The sequence below is a fragment of the Erinaceus europaeus genome, chromosome 6 (genome assembly GCF_950295315.1).
Source record: "Erinaceus europaeus chromosome 6, mEriEur2.1, whole genome shotgun sequence".
Taxonomy (NCBI): Eukaryota; Metazoa; Chordata; class Mammalia; order Eulipotyphla; family Erinaceidae; genus Erinaceus; species Erinaceus europaeus.
Window position 1 is genome coordinate 63365400 of NC_080167.1, and position 22050 is coordinate 63387449.

Consider the following 22050-nt stretch of genomic DNA (forward strand, 5'->3'; position numbering starts at 1 on the left):
CCAATAGAGCACATGTTACCATGCACCAGAGCCTGGGTTCAAGCCACTAGTTCCCATCTGTAGGGGGAAAACTTCAAGAGCAGTGAGCAGGTAGCAGATTCCCCTTCCTACTGTCTCTGTCTCTGTCTCTCTCTCTCTCAATAAATAAATAAAAAGGACACTGGGAACAATGCAATAGTACAGGCACTGAAACTCAGTGATAACCATGAAGGCAAAAAAGCGAAAGCACCTCATAGGTGCACATCTAGAAACAAGGATGAAGGGCTGGGCAGTGGCGGACCTGGTTGAGTGCACGTATCATCATGCACAAGGACCCAGTTTCGAGCCCCACTCCCCACCTGCAAGGGAGACTCTTCAGAGTGTTGAAGCAGGTCTGCAGGTATCTATCTTTCACTCTTCATCTCCCCCTCCTCTCTCAACTTCTCTCTGTCCTATCAAACACAATGGAAAGATGAACAAAATGGGGGGGAGGGCATCTGACCTCCAGGAGTAGTGGATTTATAATACTGGCACTGAGCCCCAGCAATAACCCTGGTGGCAATAAAAAAAAGTAAAATAAAACAGAAGGACAGTAAGGGAAAACATAAGGTGACACTTGGACTGGGTATGGTGCATTGTGCCAGAGTCAAGGACTCGGGAAGGAGGGAAAGTGATGAGCCGGGGGGAAGGCTAGGGTCTGGGTGCGTGATTATGGGACTTGACCTGGGTTGGGGGAAGAGTGTCTTGCAGACACTTACCATGGGGAGAGGAGAGGTTATATGACAACAACTGTAATGTAAGGTGTTAACAGCCCACCCCAAGAAAGTGAAAAAAAAAAAAAAAAAAAAAACAACCTGATACCAGAAAAGAAGAATGAACATGGACCAGTCGATATTTTAAGCCATGGTGTCAGTTATATGATTCAAATATGTTAACTTAATCTTCAATTTCTATAGGAGAGGTACTCATTTTATTCTACGGGTTGAGAAAAATTAGGCTCAAAACTCTTATCTTTTTTCAAAGGTCACACATTCTGTAAGTGATACAACCTCAAATTTAGTCAAAGTCTAATTCTAACCCCTGTGTACCCCCTCTCTTTTAATGACACCGTACACCAAAGACAGTGGCAAATTCTCTTCGTCTGGTGGCTGACGTGGTCCACTGCCTATTCCACAGTCAGAGAGGGCTGGTATCAGGCAGCCTGCTTGCTCCATGCGCAACTTCCCTATGCACACTTAAATATGAACAGAAAAGCTTACTACTTTAATGTGAGCAAAGTATCGAATAAACTTGCATGCAGAATACACATTTTTGGGAGAGGATCTGAAGTAACACGCTGCCAGCATGGTGCCAAAGGTCTGTCTTACCTTTAAATATTTCACCAGCTTCTGGATCTGCCAATATTCCGACGGCAAGTCTGCGTTTGCTTCCTGACGGTGATCGGGCGATTCTTCGTCTTCCTCACTCTCTGAGGAGCTGTCGCTGATAATGTCCTCAATCTTCTCAACGCTTTTACTGAGAACAAGAACAATGATGACAATGCTATTGCATAATAAACGAGTTTGAGAGTTGGGGAAATAGTGCATCTGAGGGGGCCAGTGGTGGCAGACTTGGTTAAGCTCACATATCACCATGCACAAGGATCCAGGTTCGAACCCCTCCTCTCCATCTGCACGGGGGAGGCTTCATGAATGGTGAAGCAGTCTGCAGGTGTCTGTATTTCTCTCCCCCTCTTTTTTATTATTAAAAATTGTTGAATAGATACAGTCAGAAATCGAGAGGGGAGGAGAAGATATTAAGGGAGAGAGACAGAGAGACACCTGCAGCCCTGCTTCACAACTTGCAAAGCTTCTCCCCTGCAGGTGGAGACCAGGGGTTCAAACCTGAATCCTTGTGCATTGTAACATGTGTGCACACCTCAACCAGGTGTGCTACTACCTACTTCCCTTCTCAATTTCTCTCTGTCCTATTGAATTAAAAAGGGGGAGTCGGGCTGTAGCACACCAGTTTAAGCACACATGGCGCAAAGCGCAAGGACCAGCACAAGGATCCCAGTTCGAACCCCTGGCTCCCCACCTGCAGGGGGGTCGCTTCACAGGCAGTGAAGCAGGTCTGCGGGTGTCTTTCTCTCCTCTTTTCTGTCTTCCCCTCTCCTTTCTCAATTTCTCTCTGTCCTATCCAACAACGATAACAACAATAACAATGACGACAACAACAAGGGCAAAAAAATGGGGGGAAAGTCGCCTCCAGGAGTAGTGGATTTGCAGTGCAGGGACACAGCCACAGTGATAACCCTGAAGAAAAAAGAAAAAATGGCCACTGAGCCCCAATGATAACCTTGGTGGTAAAATAATAACAATAACAATAACAATAAAAATAGCACATCTGGTAGAGTATAGGACTTGCCTTCCTGAGGACCCTGGCTTGATCCCTTGCATAGCATCCACCAGAGCGGTGCTCTGGCTTCTCTTGTCTCTCTCTAGTGAAAATCTCCCACATATGAATTTATAAAACACAGTTATATCTATAGCAATAGATATATTCATCACTGAGGTCTCATTGCTTCATGTTAACTTTTTTTTTTTCTAGATAGAGACATGGAGACTGGACTGGAGCTTCCTCTAGGGCAGTGGGGATGGGCTCAAAGCTGGATCACAACATGGCAGTTAACTGCCCATCACTCCCTTCAACCCATCCATTTGTGTGAGAGGAGGGGTGTCTTTGAAGAACTAATTGCCCTCATGATCAGACACATACCGAATTAACTGGGCTCGTCCGTGTGAAAAAGATGTTCCTGTCTTTTCGTGCCGCCCATGTTTTTCTTCTTGGGGCTCTTTGAATGAGCTCTTACGACTTCAAAGCAAAACAAAATACATTAGCTATTAATTGCTTTCTGCTGCTTAAGACGAAGTAAAAAAATGCAAAGAAATATTTCCTATGCAAAGAAATATTATTTCCTATGTAAAGAAATATTATTTCCTATGCAAAGAAATATTATTTCCTATGCAAAGAAATATTATTTCCTATGCACCCCACTGGTGTGTGCTCCTAACACAGAAACTGACGAAGTTCCAGCACTATCTGACACCTGCAAAGCCGCTGTTGTCCTCCAAGTACTAGCCGCACACTCTGTATTATGGAGAGACATTGAGCCCAGCATTAATTTCTTTCTTTTGCTCCAGGAATAATTCTTCATCAGCATCTATGTTCTTTACTTTGTGGATTCTGCTTCACAAGCTTAGTGCCCTGGGTTCAAGTTGCCTGCTTGCTTAGAGAACCCCGCCTCCCACCACTGCCGCCAATAGTCTGACGGGATGTGCACACTCACTGGCTTATACTGGGTTTAAATATCTGTCCCACAAACTCATTATTGAGAAGGAAATACAGTTAAAAAAAACAGTACTTTAACTCTGCTACCCGGTAAACAGGGTGCGTGACACTCTGGCTACTCTCTCGTGTAAAGAAGCAACGGTCAAACACCCCAAAACTGAAGAGAGTTGAGGAACAAGAGTGTCTCCTCTCTCCACAGGACTCCTGACTTCTGTGAGCTCTCTGGATTTGCTTTCAAAAGGGACTCAATCACCCCCCTTGGGTCCTTCGAATCCTTGCAGCTTAGGGTCCCCATGTGACTGGCCAGGAGTCTAACCCACCCTATCAGGTGACACCACAGAACATTCAGAAGAGACGGAAACCTGTAAGTTGGCTCAATTGTGAAGGACCCAGACATTGATTGTCTCCACATCTTAACAGTGCTGGTCCTTAAAAATCTCTGCTTTGGCACCTATTTATAGGAAATTATAAATAATAAATGGAACTAGTTCTGTCAATTTCAGACACACATCAAACCAGAGTCTTCTTTACTTAGGGCTCTTAATATTTATGAGGCAATAGCCTTTCAATAATATTTAAAGTTCTGCTGTAGAAATGACTATGCAGGCTTCCCTAGTCGACTCCACATGGTTTTGAATACTCCAAACTCTCCTAACACTTAACCCAGTTCCTGCTGCTACGCTCACACTTGACACGTAATTTCCCCAAGCTCTTCCATGGGCTTTTAGTCCAAACTCATCGGACCTGAGAGAGTTGTGCTCTTCCTCCCTCTCTGTTGCGGTGCCCCACCTAGGACACTTGCTGGTGTCAACTATTTGTTTGGTCTATGAAAAGGAAAGGGAAGAAACCAACAGGCATTATGGAGGCAGGTGTGAGGGCTCTGTGCTTTTTTTGATTATGAAACAGTCACAAGCACACGAGGCAAAGATGGCCACTGAGTATGCATCAGAAAACTCACTGAGCAAATTTTATGGACATACTCTTTGCTGTCAACCGTGGCTTTCCAATTCAAACTTGGCGCTAATCGTTTGGCCATGTGGCTTTTCACCAAATTAATTTGGTTCTTCTCCAATGTACTCCTGTGGGAACCAGAAGTGGATCTGTTACTAGGAATTGCTTCTTCCTCCTTAGCTGTCTTGCTAAGTTGATTGACTTCCTTGTGGTGTTCTTCATTGAATTTTAACTCCTTTGGGAAAAAAAATTGGTATATTTCAGAAACTAATCATTTTCACAATTCTGTCTAGTCTGAATCTTAAGGCCAATCAACCAAGAAAAATAAAATAAAATACCAATGAACAGTATCACAAATGAGAGTGGTGGCTATAGTTACAGATATTTAATAGGGTGAGAGAATATTATCAACACATTTATGCCAATACATTCAGCAACCTGGACAAAAAGAATAACCGCCTTGTCAGGTCATCTAATAGATCCTCCTCAAAAAGAAACAGAGATGGTGGATATTTAGACTTTAATGAATACTCCAGGCTCAAGTGGCTCACTGGTGAATTCTCCTAAATGTTTGAGATGGGAAGAATCTCAATTCTACACAAACTCTTCCAGAAAACTGAGCTACAACTTCACTTCCCGACTCATTTGACAAGGCCAGTATTACAAGATCAAACAGACATGACAGAGCATTACACATTGCTGACCTTATGAAGATAGATGTAAAACAACACAATTTTAGCAAACTGAATTTTCAAATGTATAAAAGGATGGTATATCGTGAACAGATGATGTTTGCCCCAGAATAGAAGATTAGTTTGTCATCTGAAAAATCTATATGTCCGTTATGTTACCAGACTAAAATACACATACACACACACACACACACACACACACACACACACACATTACCTTAGATAGAACTATTATTTAAAAGACTTGACTCCACATCCCTCCTATACCAGAGTTCTTAACAGCATGGACTAGAAAATAATTTCCCTAACACTGGATACCTCTGGAAATTCTACTGCCAACATCATACTTAATAATTAAAATCGGACAGCTGGAGAGGTAGCTCAATGGGTAGGGTGCAAGACCTCTTTGTATGAAGCACTGTAGCTCAGTGGGTAGGGTGCAAGTCCTCTTTGTATGAAGCACTGGGTTCAATCCCCAGCTCAAATAAGATGCAGCAGTGCTCTAGCTGATCAGTCTCTACCTCCCTCTCTCACTCTTATAAAGGAGAAATAAACGTTTAAAAATGAAAAACTTGCAGCCCAGGAAGTGACACAGGGGCTAGAGTGCCAGACTCTCAAGCAAGAGATCCTGAGTTTGATCACAGCTATCACATGCGCTAGAGTAAGGCTCTGCTTCTCTCCCTCTCTCTCTCCCTCTCTCATTGATAAATACATTTTGGTTTTGTGATCATCATTATCAGGGTTTCACTCCTCCAGTCTGTCTTATTCAGAATGAGTAAAACAGAGACAGAGGGAGAGAGGGAAAAACACATAGCACAGAAGCTTCCCCCAGTGTGGTAGAGAGGTCGTGAACTTGGCTCATACACATGGCAAAATAGAAGCACTAACTAGGGGATCAATCTTGCTGGCTCAGTTGAAATTTTAATGATAATAGTGAGAAACTAAACGTTTTTCTTTTCATCATCAATTACAATTCCACTCTGTACTGGACGCTCCCAGCTAGTGAGTTAAATGCACTAAAATTAAAACACAGTAGGAGAAGAGCCTTTATTCATAGTACTTAACCTAGAAAACCTCCTGACATCTACAAGGCAGGTATTAAAAACTAGTGTGTTTACTCAGACTTTGTGAGAACAGTGCTGATTACTGGAGGGCACGGAACTTTGCAGAAGAGTATAGAGGCTTATACCCATCAGGCATGGGGATGGAGTTATGCCCCTGAAACCCTATAGCTCTGTTAAACCCTGTTAAATCACTAGTAATATTTTTAAGCTATTTGAACTTATATGGTTTCAAAATATAAAGTCAGTATACAAAAACCCATTGTATTTTTATGTAGTCATAGCAAATAATCAGAAATTGAAAGTTTGACATCCACAGCAGATCTTAAATATGAAGTCATTACAACCAGGTTTCAGGAGAGGTTCGTAAGGCCTGTGCACTGAAAGTTACAAATCCTTGCTGAAATTAAGATCTAAGTAAAAGGAGAGCAGAAATCTGGAGCCAAGGAACACATTATAAATATTCAAGAAAACACAAAACTTACCTGTCTTGACATATTTTCTGAAAACTTTGCAGATTTATCTTTTAAAAGTGTGACAAGGTCTTTATAAACTTCACTCTTTCTCTCATAATTAATTTCTCCTTCATCATCTGTTTTGCCCTTTGGGAGAAAAAAAATTGGTGATAGGAAAAATAGCTATAGAAGAATTTAGTTAATAACTAGAATAATCTAGTTACTAATAATAATAGTTAATAACTCAAACGTAGTTTTTGCTACGCTTTTGCTTTTGCATCCACCCACTCATCTACCTCCTACCCATCCAACCATCCACCCACCCCACCCATCTATCCATTCAACCATCCATCCACCCACACAGCCTCATTCCATCCATCCATCATCCATCCATCCATCATCCATCCATCCATCCATCCATCCATCCATCCATCCACATGCTTATTCATCCAACTAACCAGACTTTACTGGGACCTTCTTTTTGTCTGCAAGGCACTTCACAATTCAGCAAAGAAGTCAAGAATTTCCACCCTTCTTACTCCTCTGTGTGAAAACACCATTGTGACCTCAACAGCCTTTGGTGAGCTCATCCAAGACTTCAACAAGAGGATGTCACCAACAGAAAGCTTATTTCTGTTTGTCACACCCAGCTCTTGTTCTGTGTAGCACAGTGGCAAGAGGCTTATTTTAGGGTTAGGATTTCTATGGAATCATTAGTCTCTCCACACCCTGGTTTTATTCTCATCTTTACCTACCTTTTTTTTTTTTTTGCCTCCAGGGTTATTGCTGGGGCTCAGTGCCTGTGCACCATGAATCCATTTTTCCCCTTTTGTTGCCCTTGTTGTTGTAGTCTTGTTGTGGTTATTATTGTTATTGCTAATATCCTTCGTTGTTGGATAGGACAGAGAGAAATGGAGAGAGGAGAAGAAGACAGAGAGGGGAAGAGAAAGACAGACACCTGCAGACCTGCTTCACCACCTGTGAAGTGACTCCCCTGCAGGGGAGCTGGGTGCTCTAACAGGGATCCTTATGCAGTCCTTGCTTTGCACCACGTGCACTTAACCCGCTGTTGTGACCATTAAAAAAATTTTTTTTGGATAGAACAGAGAGAAATTGAGAGGGGAGGTACAGATAGAGAGAGGAGGTGAGAGAGAAAGATAGATACCTGCAGAACTGTTTCACTGCTTGTGAAGCAACCCCCTCTTCAGGTGGGGAGTGGGGGGCTTGAACTGGGATTCTTGCATTTTCATGGGTCCTTGCACTTTGTACTATGTACGCTTAACCCAGTGCATGTCACCACCGCCTAGCCCCCAAGACTGTTTTTCAAAAGCTTCCTTACCCCATTTAAAAATACTCCTTCTGAGCTACAAGTGAGGCACAGAGTGTCCGCGTCATGTGGTTTCACCAGCACATAGCAGATCTCCCCGTGAATCTGTCTCCAAGGCGGGGCCCGGCACCCATTTGAAAATTCATAATCTGAAACAGATCATCAGTCAGTTACAAGATGCCCAAACCTACAGCTTTGTGAAATGTGTTGTCGCCGCCCCCCCAAATGCATACGGTTATATTTCAAGCTGTCATTTTCTTGAATAATCCCTGTGAGTGGAGCCACAGAAGCACCTTATAGCATATTTAAGAAGCCATGCAACAAAATAGACCCGAGGAAACAGAAACCTGAGGTATATTCGATAAATTCTAAGACCGTCTGTTCTCCTTTGCCTGAGAAACGCTTGAGCAGCTCAATGTCATTCTTAACAGTCACTGGATTTAAACGTATTTCTCTAGAAAGGAAAAAGAAAGGATGAAGAGGGTGGTTACAAATTATTTTTCAAGATACATTAAAATAGAATCCACAAGAATAATTTTTCAGGATATCAGGGAGACTATCTTTCTTTGTAATTAAAACTGCAACTGAATTTCCCAAGAACAAACACCACAGTCTTTGCCATGTTATAATATTAACACCGTTAAAACACTGAAGTTAGTTATTTGTGTTTGTTTAACAGTAAATGTACCTGTTGACATGTTTAATTCATTTCCTAAAGATAGTGCTATACTAGCAAAGATTAGAAAAGCAAGTTTCAAACTTTATATAGACTCAAAATAAATAAAAAATAACTTTACAGACTCTACATGACATTTGCAGCACTTACCTAATTGTTTTCTGAAACATTAAAAAGAGCAAGGATGCCCGATGCCTTCAGAATTAGATAATACCTCAGTACAAGATTTTAACCATGTTGACTACAAATTTTTATTTATTTATTTATTTTTGGGAACTAGAAATACTTGTGTAATAAGTAAGCTAAAAGTTCATCTTAATAAGATAAAGTTAACTCAAGAGGAACATGTTTCCTCTTTTTCTTGTATTCTCTCCCCTGGAATTCTGAAGGCATTTGTTGTGACTAATGTGCTGAGCGTGTGTGTGTGTGTGTGTGTGTGTGTGTGTGTGTGTCTCAAAGACTTACAGTGAAATATGCTTTAGGGAGTTATTAAGTAGGTGCAGATCCAGTTGGTAAAGCAGGTGGGCCACCTTCCTCTTAATCTCATTTTCAGGATCGTCACCTTTGGTGAGTTTTTCAAGAATACGCAAGGCTGATGACTCTTCTTTTATTGTGTTATAATCCAACCCCAGGATTTTTTCTACAGGATTTCTGTTAGCTGATTGAAAAAAAAAAGTAAATAGATAAAAATCGTCACCTTGTCTTTTATTATGAAAACAAAAAGATGAAAACCCACTCAAAACTGTTTCTATTATTAAACTTTATCTTATATACCCAATTAAGATTATTAATCTCTATTTCTCAGACTCTACTATACTCAGAACTTTTTTTTTAAATATCCTTTGAGCTGTTGTTCTACCTTGAACTGTGTGATTTCATTTGTAGTTGTTAACTTCCAACTAGGATAAAGACATCCTTTGTTTTTTGTTCCAGGGTTATCACTGGGGCTTGGTGCCTGTACTATGAATCCACTGTTCCTGATAGCCATAGTTTCCTTTTTTTTTTTTTTTTTTTTTTTTTTGATAGGACAGAGAGAAAATGAGAGAGGAGTGGAGATAGAGAGGGGGAGAGAAAGATAGACACAAGCAGACCTGCTTCACCTCCTGTGAAGTGACTCCCCTGCAGGTGGGGACCTGGGGTCTCCATTCCTTCTTGTTATGTTTGATTGTTGGCCATTGTTCAGAAGATCCATTCAAATAATCCTACAAAGCTGAACTTAGTGAACAATCATGCCTCTATTAACTGCTTTTTATGAGATTTCACCTCTCTTGCGGAAAGAAGTTTTGATATACAGACAGCCTGATAAAGAGAAGGAGGCAGGAGAGAAAGAGGGTGCTCATATCTTTAAAGTCATTTTCTTCTGGAGGTCAGATGGTGGCCTACTGGGTTAAGTGCACAAAATTTGAAGTGCAAGGGCCAGTGCAAAGATCCCACTTAAAGCCCTCGACTCCCCACCTGTAGAGGAGTCGCTTCACAGGTGGTGAAGAAGGTCCACAGGTGTCTATCTTTCTCTCCCCCTGTCTTCCCCGCCTCTCCATTTTTCTCTGTCCTATCCAACAACAACGATGGGAAAAAAAGATGGCATCCAGAAGCAGTGGATTTGTAGCACAAGCACCAAGCCCCACTGATAACCCTGGAGGCCAAAATATAAATAAATAAATAAATAAATAAATAAATAAATAAATAAAATCACTTCTTTTTTTATTGCCTCCAGGGTTATAACTTAGGCTCAGTGCCTGCACGAATCTTCTGTTTCCTGCAGTTACTTTATTTTTTTTCTTCCATAATAGGACTGAGAAAATAAGATGGGAGAAGAAGGAGATAGAGAAAAACAGTGGAAAGAGAGATGCTTATAGCCCTATTCACTACTCCTGAGGCATTCCCCCTGAAGGTGGTGTCTGGAACTTGAACTCAGGTCTTTAAGCATGGTAACATGTACCATCAATTGGGTGTGCCACCATCTCATCCCTAAAAGCTCTTTTTCTTCTTCTTTTTTCCTTTACTGGGGAGATTAATGGTTTACAGTTGATAGTAAAATACAGTAGTTTGTACATGTGTAACATTTCTCAAGTTTTCCACATAATAATTCTACTCCCTCTAGGTCCTCCTCTGCCATCATGTTCCAGGACCTGAATCCTCCCCCACCCCTGCCCCCACCTCAGAATCTTTTACTTTGGTATAATAAACCAAACCCAGTCTGGGTTCTGCTTTGTATTTCCCCTTTCTAAAGAGCAATTTTCCAACCTCACTGAAAACAGACAGAAGCAAAGAAGGGTAAGAACTCAGGTAACTTGTGTCTGAGTCCTGCCAGCTTTGATTCCAGAAGGAAAACTTATACACAGTCCTATTACCTCCTGTTAGACAGGTCTACTTTTTTCTATTCTTATTTATTTATTTATTCCCTTTTGTTGCCCTTGTTGTTTTATTGTTGTAGTTATTATTGTTGTTATTGGTGTTGTTGTTGTTGGATAGGACAGAGAGAAATGGAGGGAGGAGAGGAAGACAGAGGGGGAGAAAAAGATAGACACCTGCAGACCTGCTTCACCGCCTGTGAAGCGACTCCCCTGCATGTGGGGAACCTGGGGCTCAAACCAAGATCCTTACGCTGGTCCTTGTGCTTTGTGCCAACTGCGCTTAACCCGCTGCGCTACTGCCTGACTCCCATGTCTACTTCTAACAAATATGTAGGAACCAACTAAAGTTAACAATCAACCCTATTCTATTTTTTGCATGATTATTTAATAATAATGAGAACATTATATATTCTAAATGAACAGGTTATCTGATTCCTATTGAAGGAGACTAAGGATTCACTGAAGGCTTTGCAGTCTACAGTGGAATACCACTGAGAAAACAGAAAGCAGATTATTATGGGCTAGCAGCTAGAGGGGGGATCGACATGATTTTAAAGGAAGCAGTTCTATCCATCACCCTCAGGATTCCAGTGCTGGCTATGCGCATCTGTCTTCTCTCTTGACACAGCCCTGACTGGGCTGTAGGCCTCTGGTCATCAGAAGCTATGAAGGTTCTACAAGCTTAATAATAATGAAGGATCAGGCCTCTCTGTTAAAGTCAGAATTTGATAAAAGCACAACATTTTGGCCAAGGGAAATTAATGACATTTTTATGAAGCTGAATATATGATTTTCTTCTTTACTTTTGAGGTTATAGTACATTTTTCCTTAGAGACTATATAACAAATGGCCCCTACCCACTACCCCTACCCCCTATTTTCTGAAAGTTTAAACCAGACTGGAGTATAAATATCACCTTCCACACACAGTTGTGCTTCCTTCAGCTTTGAGTCTTTCGCAATAAATAAAAACTGTGACAGCTGTCCAAAGCTCCTAATTTGGACGTGTGGTACAGACAGAGAAAGCAAAGGCTGTCCATTGTTATCAACTTCTTTTGATTCGACTGCTGTTTCGCTAAAAAATGTGGGGGGGGGGGGTTAAAAAAAAACCTGAAGGTTACTTGGATTCCTGTAGAAGCTGGCCTTAAGACATTCCCTTATGTATCATTATAAAATACAGAATTTAAACAAACATCTCTTGCTCAAAACTCATCCGTTTGATGACTTTCAGGAGCAGTGGATTCCTAGTGCAGACACTGAGCCCCAGCAATAGTCATTCTCAGGGGGGAAAAGAGCTCACTAACAAATTTCCCACCCCTGGCATTGATACCATGGCTTACATATGTTACCAAAACACAGTAATTATTGTCTCATAAAACAACACAACTTCAGGACTGGGTCCAACCACAGAGATCATGTAATTCAGGCATTAGTGATACATCAGAAAACTTGGACACAGGGAGGTCTGAATTGTGAAAGTTGTGTCCATTACTGGGAGGAGGAGGTGACCACTGTGCTCAGACAGCTGGCTCCTCCTCTACGCAGAACTGCTACAATATGACGGTCTGTCCCCACTCACACACACCAGTGAGTCACTGCAGAATGAGACATGAAGCTAGAGACTAACATACGGCCATATTGAAGTGGATGTGATTCCAAAAATCAGAGTTCAGCCAGAGAAAGAAAAGAGTAGGCAAGGGAGTCGGGCAGTAGCACAGCGGATTAAACAGAGGTGGCACAAAGCACAAAGGACCAGCGTAAGGATCCCGGTTTGAGCCCCCGGCTCCCCACCTGCAGGGGAGTCGCTTCACAGGTGATGAAGCAGGTCTCCAGGTGTCTGTCTTTCTCTCCCCCTCTCTGTCTTCCCCTCCTCTCTCCATTTCTCTCTGTCCTATTCAACAGCAACGAGATCAGTAACAACAACAACTACAACAATAAAACAAAGGCAACAAAAGGGAATAAATAAATATTTAAAAAAAAAAAAAGAGAAGGCAATAAGATGTCACATCAAGGGACTCTGAATGGTTCTCCACTTTACAAATCTTCCAAGGGACATGCTAAGAAAACAAAACAAAAAAAAAAAAAATCAAAGCACCTCAGCACTGTGTGCCTCTCCCCAACAGATGGTGGTCCCCTTGAGTGGCCTCATCTGTCTTTAGTTTAGAGTGGATTTGGGCTTCAGTCTGAAGTGTTTAAGAAAGATTATTAATCTCACCCTATCTGATAAGAACAAAAGAGATGGGAAATGATCATATAGAGAGACCGACGGTTTCCATTAAAATAAAACAGATGAGTCCTCCCCCTAAAAAAAGAAAAAAAAGAAAACAACATGAAGAGATGATGACAGATGTTTTTACAGGATGAAGAGCTGTACTTTGGGGATGATTCCAAAGGCAAAGAATGAATCATGCAGCACATGAAAAGCGTTGTGCCTTGCTAGTCCATTTATAACAATCTGCACCAAAGGGAAGAAGTTGGCTGGTGAAACATGTGTACAACCTTTTCAGCCTGTGAATAAGGGGCTAGCTGCAGTGTCACAGGTCAACTAGCCTGAGTCAGCAGGCTGATCCGACTCTGTACTGACTGCCTGAGAGACAGCCACTAAAACACAGACCACATCGGATGAGACATGAGGATACAGTACAACTGCATTGCCACTAAGTACCTGCAGGGATCATTAAAAAGGAGTAGGGTTACCTACTTGAAATGCCTTTCGGTACAGACAAAACTGACTTTGGAACAAAAGGCCAAAGACAGTGTATGTCCCCAAGGAGAGTCATGTGGCTTTTTTGTTTGTTTGTTTCCCTTTTCCATTTTATTGGATAGGACAGAGAGAGATTGAGCGGGGAGGAGGAGAAAACAGAAAGATAGACACTTACAGACCTGCTTTGCCACTCATGAAGTGTCCCCACTAAAGGTGGGGAGCAGGGACTTGAACCAGGGTCCTTAGGCTCTATAGAGTAGTATGCTTAACTGGGAGTGCCACCACCTGCCTCTCAAGAGTCATCTGTATTTATCTGAAAGCATTAACCAATATTCCAATTTGGTGGAAATACATTCAGAGACTCTAAGCATTAAGTCCTTTATGATGATTCTGGCCATTCACATGTGTTTTTAGACTTAAATCTGACCTGGAAGGAGAGGGGTAGCTTTCCCAACTTTAAAGATGCAGATAAAAGTTCTACGAAAAGCCAACAGCTAAGAGAGAAGTGTGCAAAGAATGAGGCGGGGGTTTCATAGTACATCCTGCTGGCTCCTGAGGACCCCTGACATCACCTGTCCAATTGCTGGAGGCGGCAAATGCCCACTGGCCACAGGCTGCTGAACATGCTTTGGTTTGGGGGCCAGCAGAAAGAGTGTACATGATCAAGACCAACTATGGAAACATCCGGTATCTTCCGATCTCACCAAAATCCCAGTCATGTCCAAATTTTTATATGAATATGTATCCCCCTATCTGAGAAAGAGGTAGGGTTTTTTGTTTGTTTGTTTGTTTTTGTTTGTTTTAGATAAAGACAGAAAGGTAGAAAGTCAAAGAGAAAGTGAAAGAGACCATAGCAGCAAGCTTCCTTCAGCGTGCTAGGGGCCAGACTCGAACCTGTGCTGAGCACATGGCAGAGCAGGACACTATCCAAGTGAGCTATCCTGCCAGCCTGGTAGAATTTTTTTTAAAAAAACCTCAAGTGTCATACTCATTGGAGGACAATGCTGGTTGCCGAGAAATATTACCCAAAATATACATCTCTCTATCTCTGCCAATCAATTAACCGGTAGACCTAAATAATGGAAGGTGTTTTGTCTACTTGAGACATCACCAGAACAATGACTTAGGAGATGGCAGGATGTTGGAACACAGGACTTGCCAGGAGACAGTTCTGAGTTTGGTCCCTATGTGTTAGAGTGATGGACTGGTTTTCTGGCTCTCTAATACATAAATCTTTAAAATAGGTAAATAAATAAATAAATAATAACAATCACTGAGAGTCTGGGAACATGGAAAATTTATATCCTAGCAAAAGAAATGTGAATTTACATGAACGTAAATGAGACGGTGACCAAACAAAATATCCTCAGATTTCACCTGAGTGCCTCTAGTTTGCAGCCCTTAGTTGAGAGGATTGCTGAGACAGAGAAGTGAGCGGCCTTCCTGGACCCACAACCAGTCAGCAAAAGTATCTACAAGGAAGACATTCAATTCCAGAAGCAAAGAAGGAGCCAGCTTACCTGACGATGTAACCAGATCCGAAGGCTGATGGTTCCAAGTTTGTCTTCCACTCAAGTGGTTCTGCAAAAACATACTCTGCCTCTTGGGGATGGTTATAGAGAAAATTCTCTATAAACTCAATAATTTCTTTCAATATCGCTTCATTTAGAGGGGTAACTTCCAATGCTGTGGGCCCATATCCAGCTGCTGTCCACTGTGCTGACTTGGTCAGAGCCACGCCCATGGGGTCTGCTGATGCTCACTCTGTGCCCAGCACACACTCTACATCAGAGCAGGAAGCCTTAGGAAGGAGTCCGGGTGGCAGAGCACAAGTTAACTATACACAAAGATCTGGGATTCCCACCTGCAGAGGGGTGGGGGGTGGGGGGTGGCGGAAGAAAGCTTTAGGAGCAGTGTAGCAGGTCTGCAGGTGTTTCTCCCCCTCTGTATCTTCCTCCTCCCCTCTCAATTTCTCTGCCCTACCAAATGAGGAGGGGAGGAGAGAGGGGGAGGGAAAGAGAGAGACAGGAGGAACAGCCACTGGGAGTCTGGAAGTGATAGGTTCTTTGTGCAGGCACCAAGCAATAACCCTGGTGGCAAAACAAAACTTAAAAGGGCAGGGAAGGGGAGGGGATAAAGAGATAACAGTATCCACCTTGTCATGGAAACACAGCCCAGAGTTTAAGCCATCAGCATGCCAGCCCACATTCTGCTTGCAAATCTGAGAGACTCGTTTCCCAGTCAAGTTGTGCAGTTCAAATAAAATAATTATCCGTGAACCAGCTCTAAGCAAAATTGACGAGTACTTAGGAATGTCCAATGGAATTCAGTGAAAATGAGAATTTTTTCCCCCTCATTTTCCAGGGATTTAAGTCAGGAAACGCAAATTACTGGGGGTGGGGTGGGGGTGCAGACATGGAAAAGGAATGCCCTAAGTGAAGGGCAAAGTGGAGGAAGTAGACAGGCCTTTAGTTCTTAGCTCTGAGGGGTCTAGCTGAGTGGAGCGAGCTCCTTTGGGTTGGCCACACTTCACTTACAACTAAGGCACTAAGGTGAATGCTAGTGTTTTGGCTTTCTTACATATGTTATACCTATCCCAGTTCCAGGATGAATCAGCATTATTCTGAGAGCAAGTTTCCCAGGTGCCTTCTGAACTAGTACTGGGGTCAGAATACTAAGTATGATTTTAATTTTTTTCCTGAAAAAATTTCTAGTAGATATTGATCCTAATAACCAGGGGTTTTGAGCAATCTAAATATACTACCTGCCCAGAATATTTTCCTGTCACTCACCCAACTTCCTGAAGAATAAATGTGAGAAAGCAAATGAGATCTGCTCTTTCCAAATCAGTTCTCAAAAGAATCTGTCATTAAAAAGTTTTCAGACAGAAATTCAAATGAAATAAATTTTGTCATGGCTAGATAAAAATCAGACCAACTTAAAAATCGGTCTGAACTGAATATGAGCCCCAGATTAAATCAATGGGGTTTATAGTTAACGATATTTATATACGTTTCCCATATTTGGAAGGTACTCTCTTCCTTGATTCAGCTTTCTATTTTCAACTCTGATACCATCTCCACAGACAATACCTTGGGTCCATCTGCATGTTAGCTGTCAGGCTCAGGCAAAAATTAGGAAAGTCATGGTCCCTTGGAATATACCTAAAATAGACCTACTAGCTTTTTCCAAAATGGAGACCCCCAAATCTCATCTGCTATATTCTTGCCTTTAGGTTGCTAATTATTAAACAATTTGTTCTGCTTTGTATCTTAATGCTTTTTCAGCCACCAAGTTGCAGATGCTACCATGACGCCAGCCTCTCTTCTCTGGGCAAACAACCTCACCAATGTGTCCTGGAACCCCACCTCTCCAGAGTCCTGCCCCACTAGGGAAAGATAGAGACAGGCTGAGAGTATGGATCAGTCTGTCAATGCCCATGTCCAGTGAGAAGCAATTACAGAAGCCAGACCTTCCACCTTCTGCATCCCACGATGATCGTGGGTCTATGCTCCCAGAGGGATAAAGAATAGGAAAGCTTTCAAGGGAGGGGATGGGACATAGAACTCTGGTGGTGGGAACTATGTGGACTTGTACCCCTCTTGTCCTATGGTCCTGTTAATATTTTTATTTTACAAATAAAATAAAAATTAAAACAAAACATTCTGAGATTCATTCATAATGGAAATTAAAGTTTCTTCCCCCTCTCTTGTTTGTTTGTTTTCTCATTTGGAATAACACTGATCATTAAAACCTCCCTTCCAGAATATTAGAATGCTTATCAAATTAAAACCAGAATAATAACTTTCTCCTTTCCACCTCCATCTTTAATGCTCAAAAGATTCTAGAGAAGAAACTCAGAGATTTTCATCTTGAGTATGAGCAACTTCTTACAGCTTTTTAATTTACCAAGAAAATCAAAGCTACAATATTGATTCCACGAACTCCAGTGATGTTCAAACATGGTCGGCATAACTTGGGTAAAAATACGAAAAGTAGAGCCTGTGATCCAGACAAGTGTCCCCCAGCTTCTACCCCGCCTAAGAGTCCTCTGAGCTAAGAAGCACAGCTACAATAAATACATGAATAAGATCGTAAAGACCTTTAACGATTAAAAGAAAAAAAGTGCCTGCTTGTTTCTATAAATAGAGGATAATTTAAAAAAATTAATACAGCAGATAAAGAATTTGCTTTTCCTTGCAAAGGGTCAGTTGCAAAGGTCCAGTATCATAAAGAAAATAAACCAGGGAGTCCGGCAGTAGAGCAGTGGGTTAAGCGCAGGTGGCACAAAGTGCAAGGAAAGGCGGAAGGATTCTGATTCGAGACACCTGCAGGGGAGTCGCTTCACAGGCGGTGAAGCAGGTCTGCAGGTGTCTTTCTCTCCCCCTCTCTGTCTTCCCCTCCTCTCTCCATTTTTCTCTGTCCTATCCAACGACGACGACATCAATAAAAATAACAGTAATAACTACAACAATAAAACAACAAGGGCAACAAAAGGAAATAAATAAATAAATAAAATTAGAAAAAGAAAAGAAACCTATTCTTGAACAGCCTGTAACACCTGAACAGAAGATGGACTCCTTTATAAAAGACCACAGAACAGGAAGCAGCATCTGATCTACAGATGTGGTTGGTGACCAGGAAGTCAGTCCTTACTTAAAAGGGCTTGCTGAGAAGCTATTTAGGGAAACGTACAGAAAAATCAGAGGGGGCAGCTGGTGGCGCACCTGGTTGAGTGCACGTATTACCATGAACAAGGAACCAGGTTCAAGCTCCTGTTCCCCACCTGCAGGGAGAAAGCTTTAGAAGTGGCGAATCAGTGCTGCAGATGTCTCTCTCTCTCTCTCTCTCCCTCCCTCTCAATTTCTCTGTTCTATCAAATAAAATAAAGTTTTTAAATAAATCTAAAAAGAAAAAATTCAGCATTTCACAAGTGACATGAATGAATAGGATCCTGAATTTGGCCAAACTCAAGCCCTGTGTACAGTTACATGACAAAGGCACCAAGCAGGACTCCCCACCCTCCCTCCAACATCACTACTGTGGAAGAAAGAACCCTTGTGAAGATTTGGGGGACAAAGTGGCTGTAAGGGGCAGGCAGTGTGTCCACAAACTGCAAAGGCCACAGAGAAAGACAGGGAAAGAGAAGCAGGAGGCTGCCAGAGAAATAGATCTATTTAATATATAAATTTAAGACAGAGATGTAGATCTATTTAATATATACAATTTTAAAAATATTTATTTATTCCCTTTTGCCGCTCTAGTTGTTTTTATTGTTGTGGTTATTATTATTGATGTCATTGTTGTTGGATAGGACAGAGAGAAATGGAGAGAGGAGGGGAAGACAGAGAGGGGGAGAGACAGAGACCTGCAGACCTGCTTCACCGCCTGTGAAGCGACTCCCCTGCAGGTGGGGAGCCAGGGGCTCGAACCGGGATCCTTACGCTGGTCCCTGCGCTTTGCAAGGCACGTGGCAACGTGCGCTTAGCCTGCTGGCCTACCGCCCAACTCCCTGATATATAAATTTAATATATAAATACCCCAGGGGCAGGGCAGAGAGGTGTGCACTGGAGGGGCAAAGGAGCAAAGGAGTCCCCAGATCCATGCAGGGAGGGCGAGGCGTCCTGGGGCTGGAAGGCGTAGAGATGGAGATGGAAGAGAGGAGGGGGGGGCGAATTTCGAGCCCCAGGAATGAAAGGAAACAATGAGTGATGGAGAGAGAGAGAGAGCATGACTCACAAACTGGGCCCAGGAGTGTCTCCCAGCCCCCATTTTTCGAACCAGGGGGGCAGAGGCAGAGCACTGGCGGCGGGGTGAGCCCCCGGACGCGGAGGGGGACCCCAGGGAGCAGAGAGGACCCCTCATTCCACAGCCCTGCAGGCGCCCCAGCACTCACCTACCTGCAGCGCCCAGGCTCCTCCTCACCCGCCTCTGCGCTCCGCGTGGCACGGTTGCTAAGCGACCGGTAAACAGCACGTGAGCAGCCACGTGCAGCCTGCATGCTGCTCCCACTGACCTCCTCCAGTTGGAATAAGCTTTATTTTTTCCCCCTTCTGTTACCCTTGTTGTTGTAATTATTGTTGATGTTGTTCGTGGAGGGGAAAACAGAGAGGGGGAGAGAAAGATAGACACCTGCAGACCTGCTTCACCGCCTATAAAGCAACTCCCCTGCAGGTGGGGAGGCGGGGGCTCGAACTGGGATCCTTATGCTGGTCCTTTGCGCTTTGCGCCACGTGTGCTTAACCCGCTGAGCTAGCACCCGCCCGTACCCCCCCCCCCCCCCCCCGTGGTGGGATAAGCTTTTATCTTCCTTCAGCTCAGAGGTTTTGCAGCAGCTTAGCTGCAGAGAGCAAGTTGGAATTTTGTGGTTTTCCTCACAGGCTTCCCTTGCAGGCTCTGGGCTCTGCTTCTCCAGAGGGTGAGGCATTGGAGGCTTGCATGTCTCTCCCCCCAGGCAAACTAGGTAGAATGCTCTGGTCCAAAGTGGAAAGGCAGGCACAGCCCCTCAGTAGTTCTTCTTCTTCTAGCGTTTGCCCTTCTTCCGTAGCCAGTCAACAGCGTCAGGTTGAGCCTGATGTCTGCTTATTGCTGGCTTTGAAAGTGACTGGGATCCATGTGGATTCAGTCGGCTAGGAAGGATCGTCAGTTTCCCCAATAAATGGGTACTCATGGGATGCACCACGAGAAGGTCGATCCAATGCATCCCCCCTCAGTAGTCTGGTTCAGAGAATTGGAATGAACTTTAAAAAAATAAAAAATTGTAACTTTCTTTTTTTTACCTTTGCTGATTTGGTTGTCACCCTTCACCAGTAGACATTTCACCAGAAAGAATGTCTACTCCGAAAAACCAATGGGGCTGGCTTCAGGAGTAGAGGAAAGAAAGAAAACGTTGGGGCGTGGACTGGGGAGAAAGAGAATGAACCATTTACTATTTATTTGTTTATTTATTTATTTATTTATTTATTTTTGCCTCCAGGGTTATCGCTGGGGCTCGGTGCCTGCATTATGGATCCAGTACTCCTGGAGGCCATCCCTCCACCCCCTTTTTTTGTTGCCCTTGTTGCCATTATTATTATAATTGTTGTCATTGCTGTTGTTGTTGGATAGGACAGAAAGAAATCGAGAGAGGAAAAGAAGACAGAGAAGGGGAGAGAAAGGCACCTGCAGACCTGCTTCACCGCCTGTGAAGCGACCCCCCTGCAGGTGGGGAGCTGGGGGCTCAAACTAGGAAACTTGCAAGGGTCCTTGCACTTTGGGCCATGTGTGCTTGACCTGCTGCACTACTGCCAGGCCCCCTATTTATTTATTTATTTTTATTGCTGTGGTTATTATTATTGTTATTGGTGTCATTGGATAGGACAGAGAAATGGAAAGAGGAGGGGAAGACAGAGATGGGGAGTGAAAGACAGACACCTGCAGACCTGCTACTCTGCTAGTGAAGCGACCCCGCCCCCTGCAGGTGGGGGTTCGAACCAGGATCCTTATGCTGGTCCTTGCGCTTCATGCCATGTGCACTTAACCCGCTGCACTACCACCAGACACCCTGTTTATTTATTTATTTATTTATTTATTTATTTATTTATTACCAGAGCACTGCTGAGCTCTGACTTATGGTGGTGTGGGGGACTAACTTGGACTTTGGAGCCTCAGGCATGAGAGTCTCCTTGTATAACCATTATGTTATCTACCATCACGCCTAATGAGCCATTTGTAATGGAGGGGTGGGTGTAAGGATATATAGAGAGCAGCACTGGATAATATAAGGTGGGAGAGTATTTAGGGACTCGAACTGGATTATTTCCCTAAATCAAAGAGTCAGATACAAAGGGACCTTGGCGGCGGGATAGGGTCATGTCCCAGCTCAAAACTGGAGCCTTCTGCAGACACAGAATAATGAGATGGGTTTGGGCTCTTGTCTATTTGAGTACAGAAGTTGGAATAGGAAAGGAGTGGATCGTTTTGCCTAAGGAGCCTTTACCTCCAGAATATAATCTTTCAATATAGTGTAATATACTCCAGAATATACTCTTTCAATATAGTGTAAACCCAGTTGCGTGAGATCTGGTACCCCACTGTAAAATAGGCTTTTTATCCAGTGATTTTTCTTAACCGGAAGCTAACAGAAGTCCTCTGAGCGTCTTTGTGGGTCAGCTAGTCAAAGTTGTGGTGTTGGGTAGGTAAGATATGTTCAGTGTATTGTACAATAATTGAGTCTCTTAAACACATAGTACCATGTGCAAGGGCCTGGGTTCAAGCCCCCGTTCCCCACCTGCAGTGGGGATGCTTCACTAGCAGTGAAGCAGGTCTGAAAGTGACTCTCTTTCTCTCTCCCTCATTATCTCCACCTGACCTCTCAATTTCTCTGTGTCCTATCAAATAAAATAGAAAAGGAAACAAGGCTGCCAGGAGCTGTGGGTTGAGTGCAGGCACCAGCCCCAGTGATGACCCTGAAGGCAAAAATAAATAATAATAACAATAAATAATGGAGATTCGTTATGGAACAAGATTGACTCTGTGGAATT

General features: G+C 43.0%; 1 protein-coding gene across 2 annotated transcripts in view; it reads right to left on the reverse strand.

The window, feature by feature from the left end:
* Nucleotides 1-15377, reverse strand: part of ODAD2 (outer dynein arm docking complex subunit 2) — a 53874-nt gene extending 38497 nt beyond the window's left edge. For both annotated transcript variants that reach the window (XM_060192645.1, XM_060192646.1), the window contains exons 1-9: nucleotides 15049-15377; nucleotides 11742-11899; nucleotides 8937-9129; nucleotides 8143-8249; nucleotides 7808-7944; nucleotides 6499-6615; nucleotides 4290-4495; nucleotides 2737-2832; nucleotides 1347-1494 (exon numbers count right to left, since the gene is read on the reverse strand). In XM_060192645.1, coding sequence (XP_060048628.1) covers nucleotides 1347-1494; nucleotides 2737-2832; nucleotides 4290-4495; nucleotides 6499-6615; nucleotides 7808-7944; nucleotides 8143-8249; nucleotides 8937-9129; nucleotides 11742-11899; nucleotides 15049-15272 — 1386 coding nt within the window. In that variant the 5' untranslated portion in view covers nucleotides 15273-15377. The remainder of the gene's footprint in view (nucleotides 1-1346; nucleotides 1495-2736; nucleotides 2833-4289; nucleotides 4496-6498; nucleotides 6616-7807; nucleotides 7945-8142; nucleotides 8250-8936; nucleotides 9130-11741; nucleotides 11900-15048) is intronic.
* Between the last annotated feature and the right edge of the window lie 6673 nt (nucleotides 15378-22050).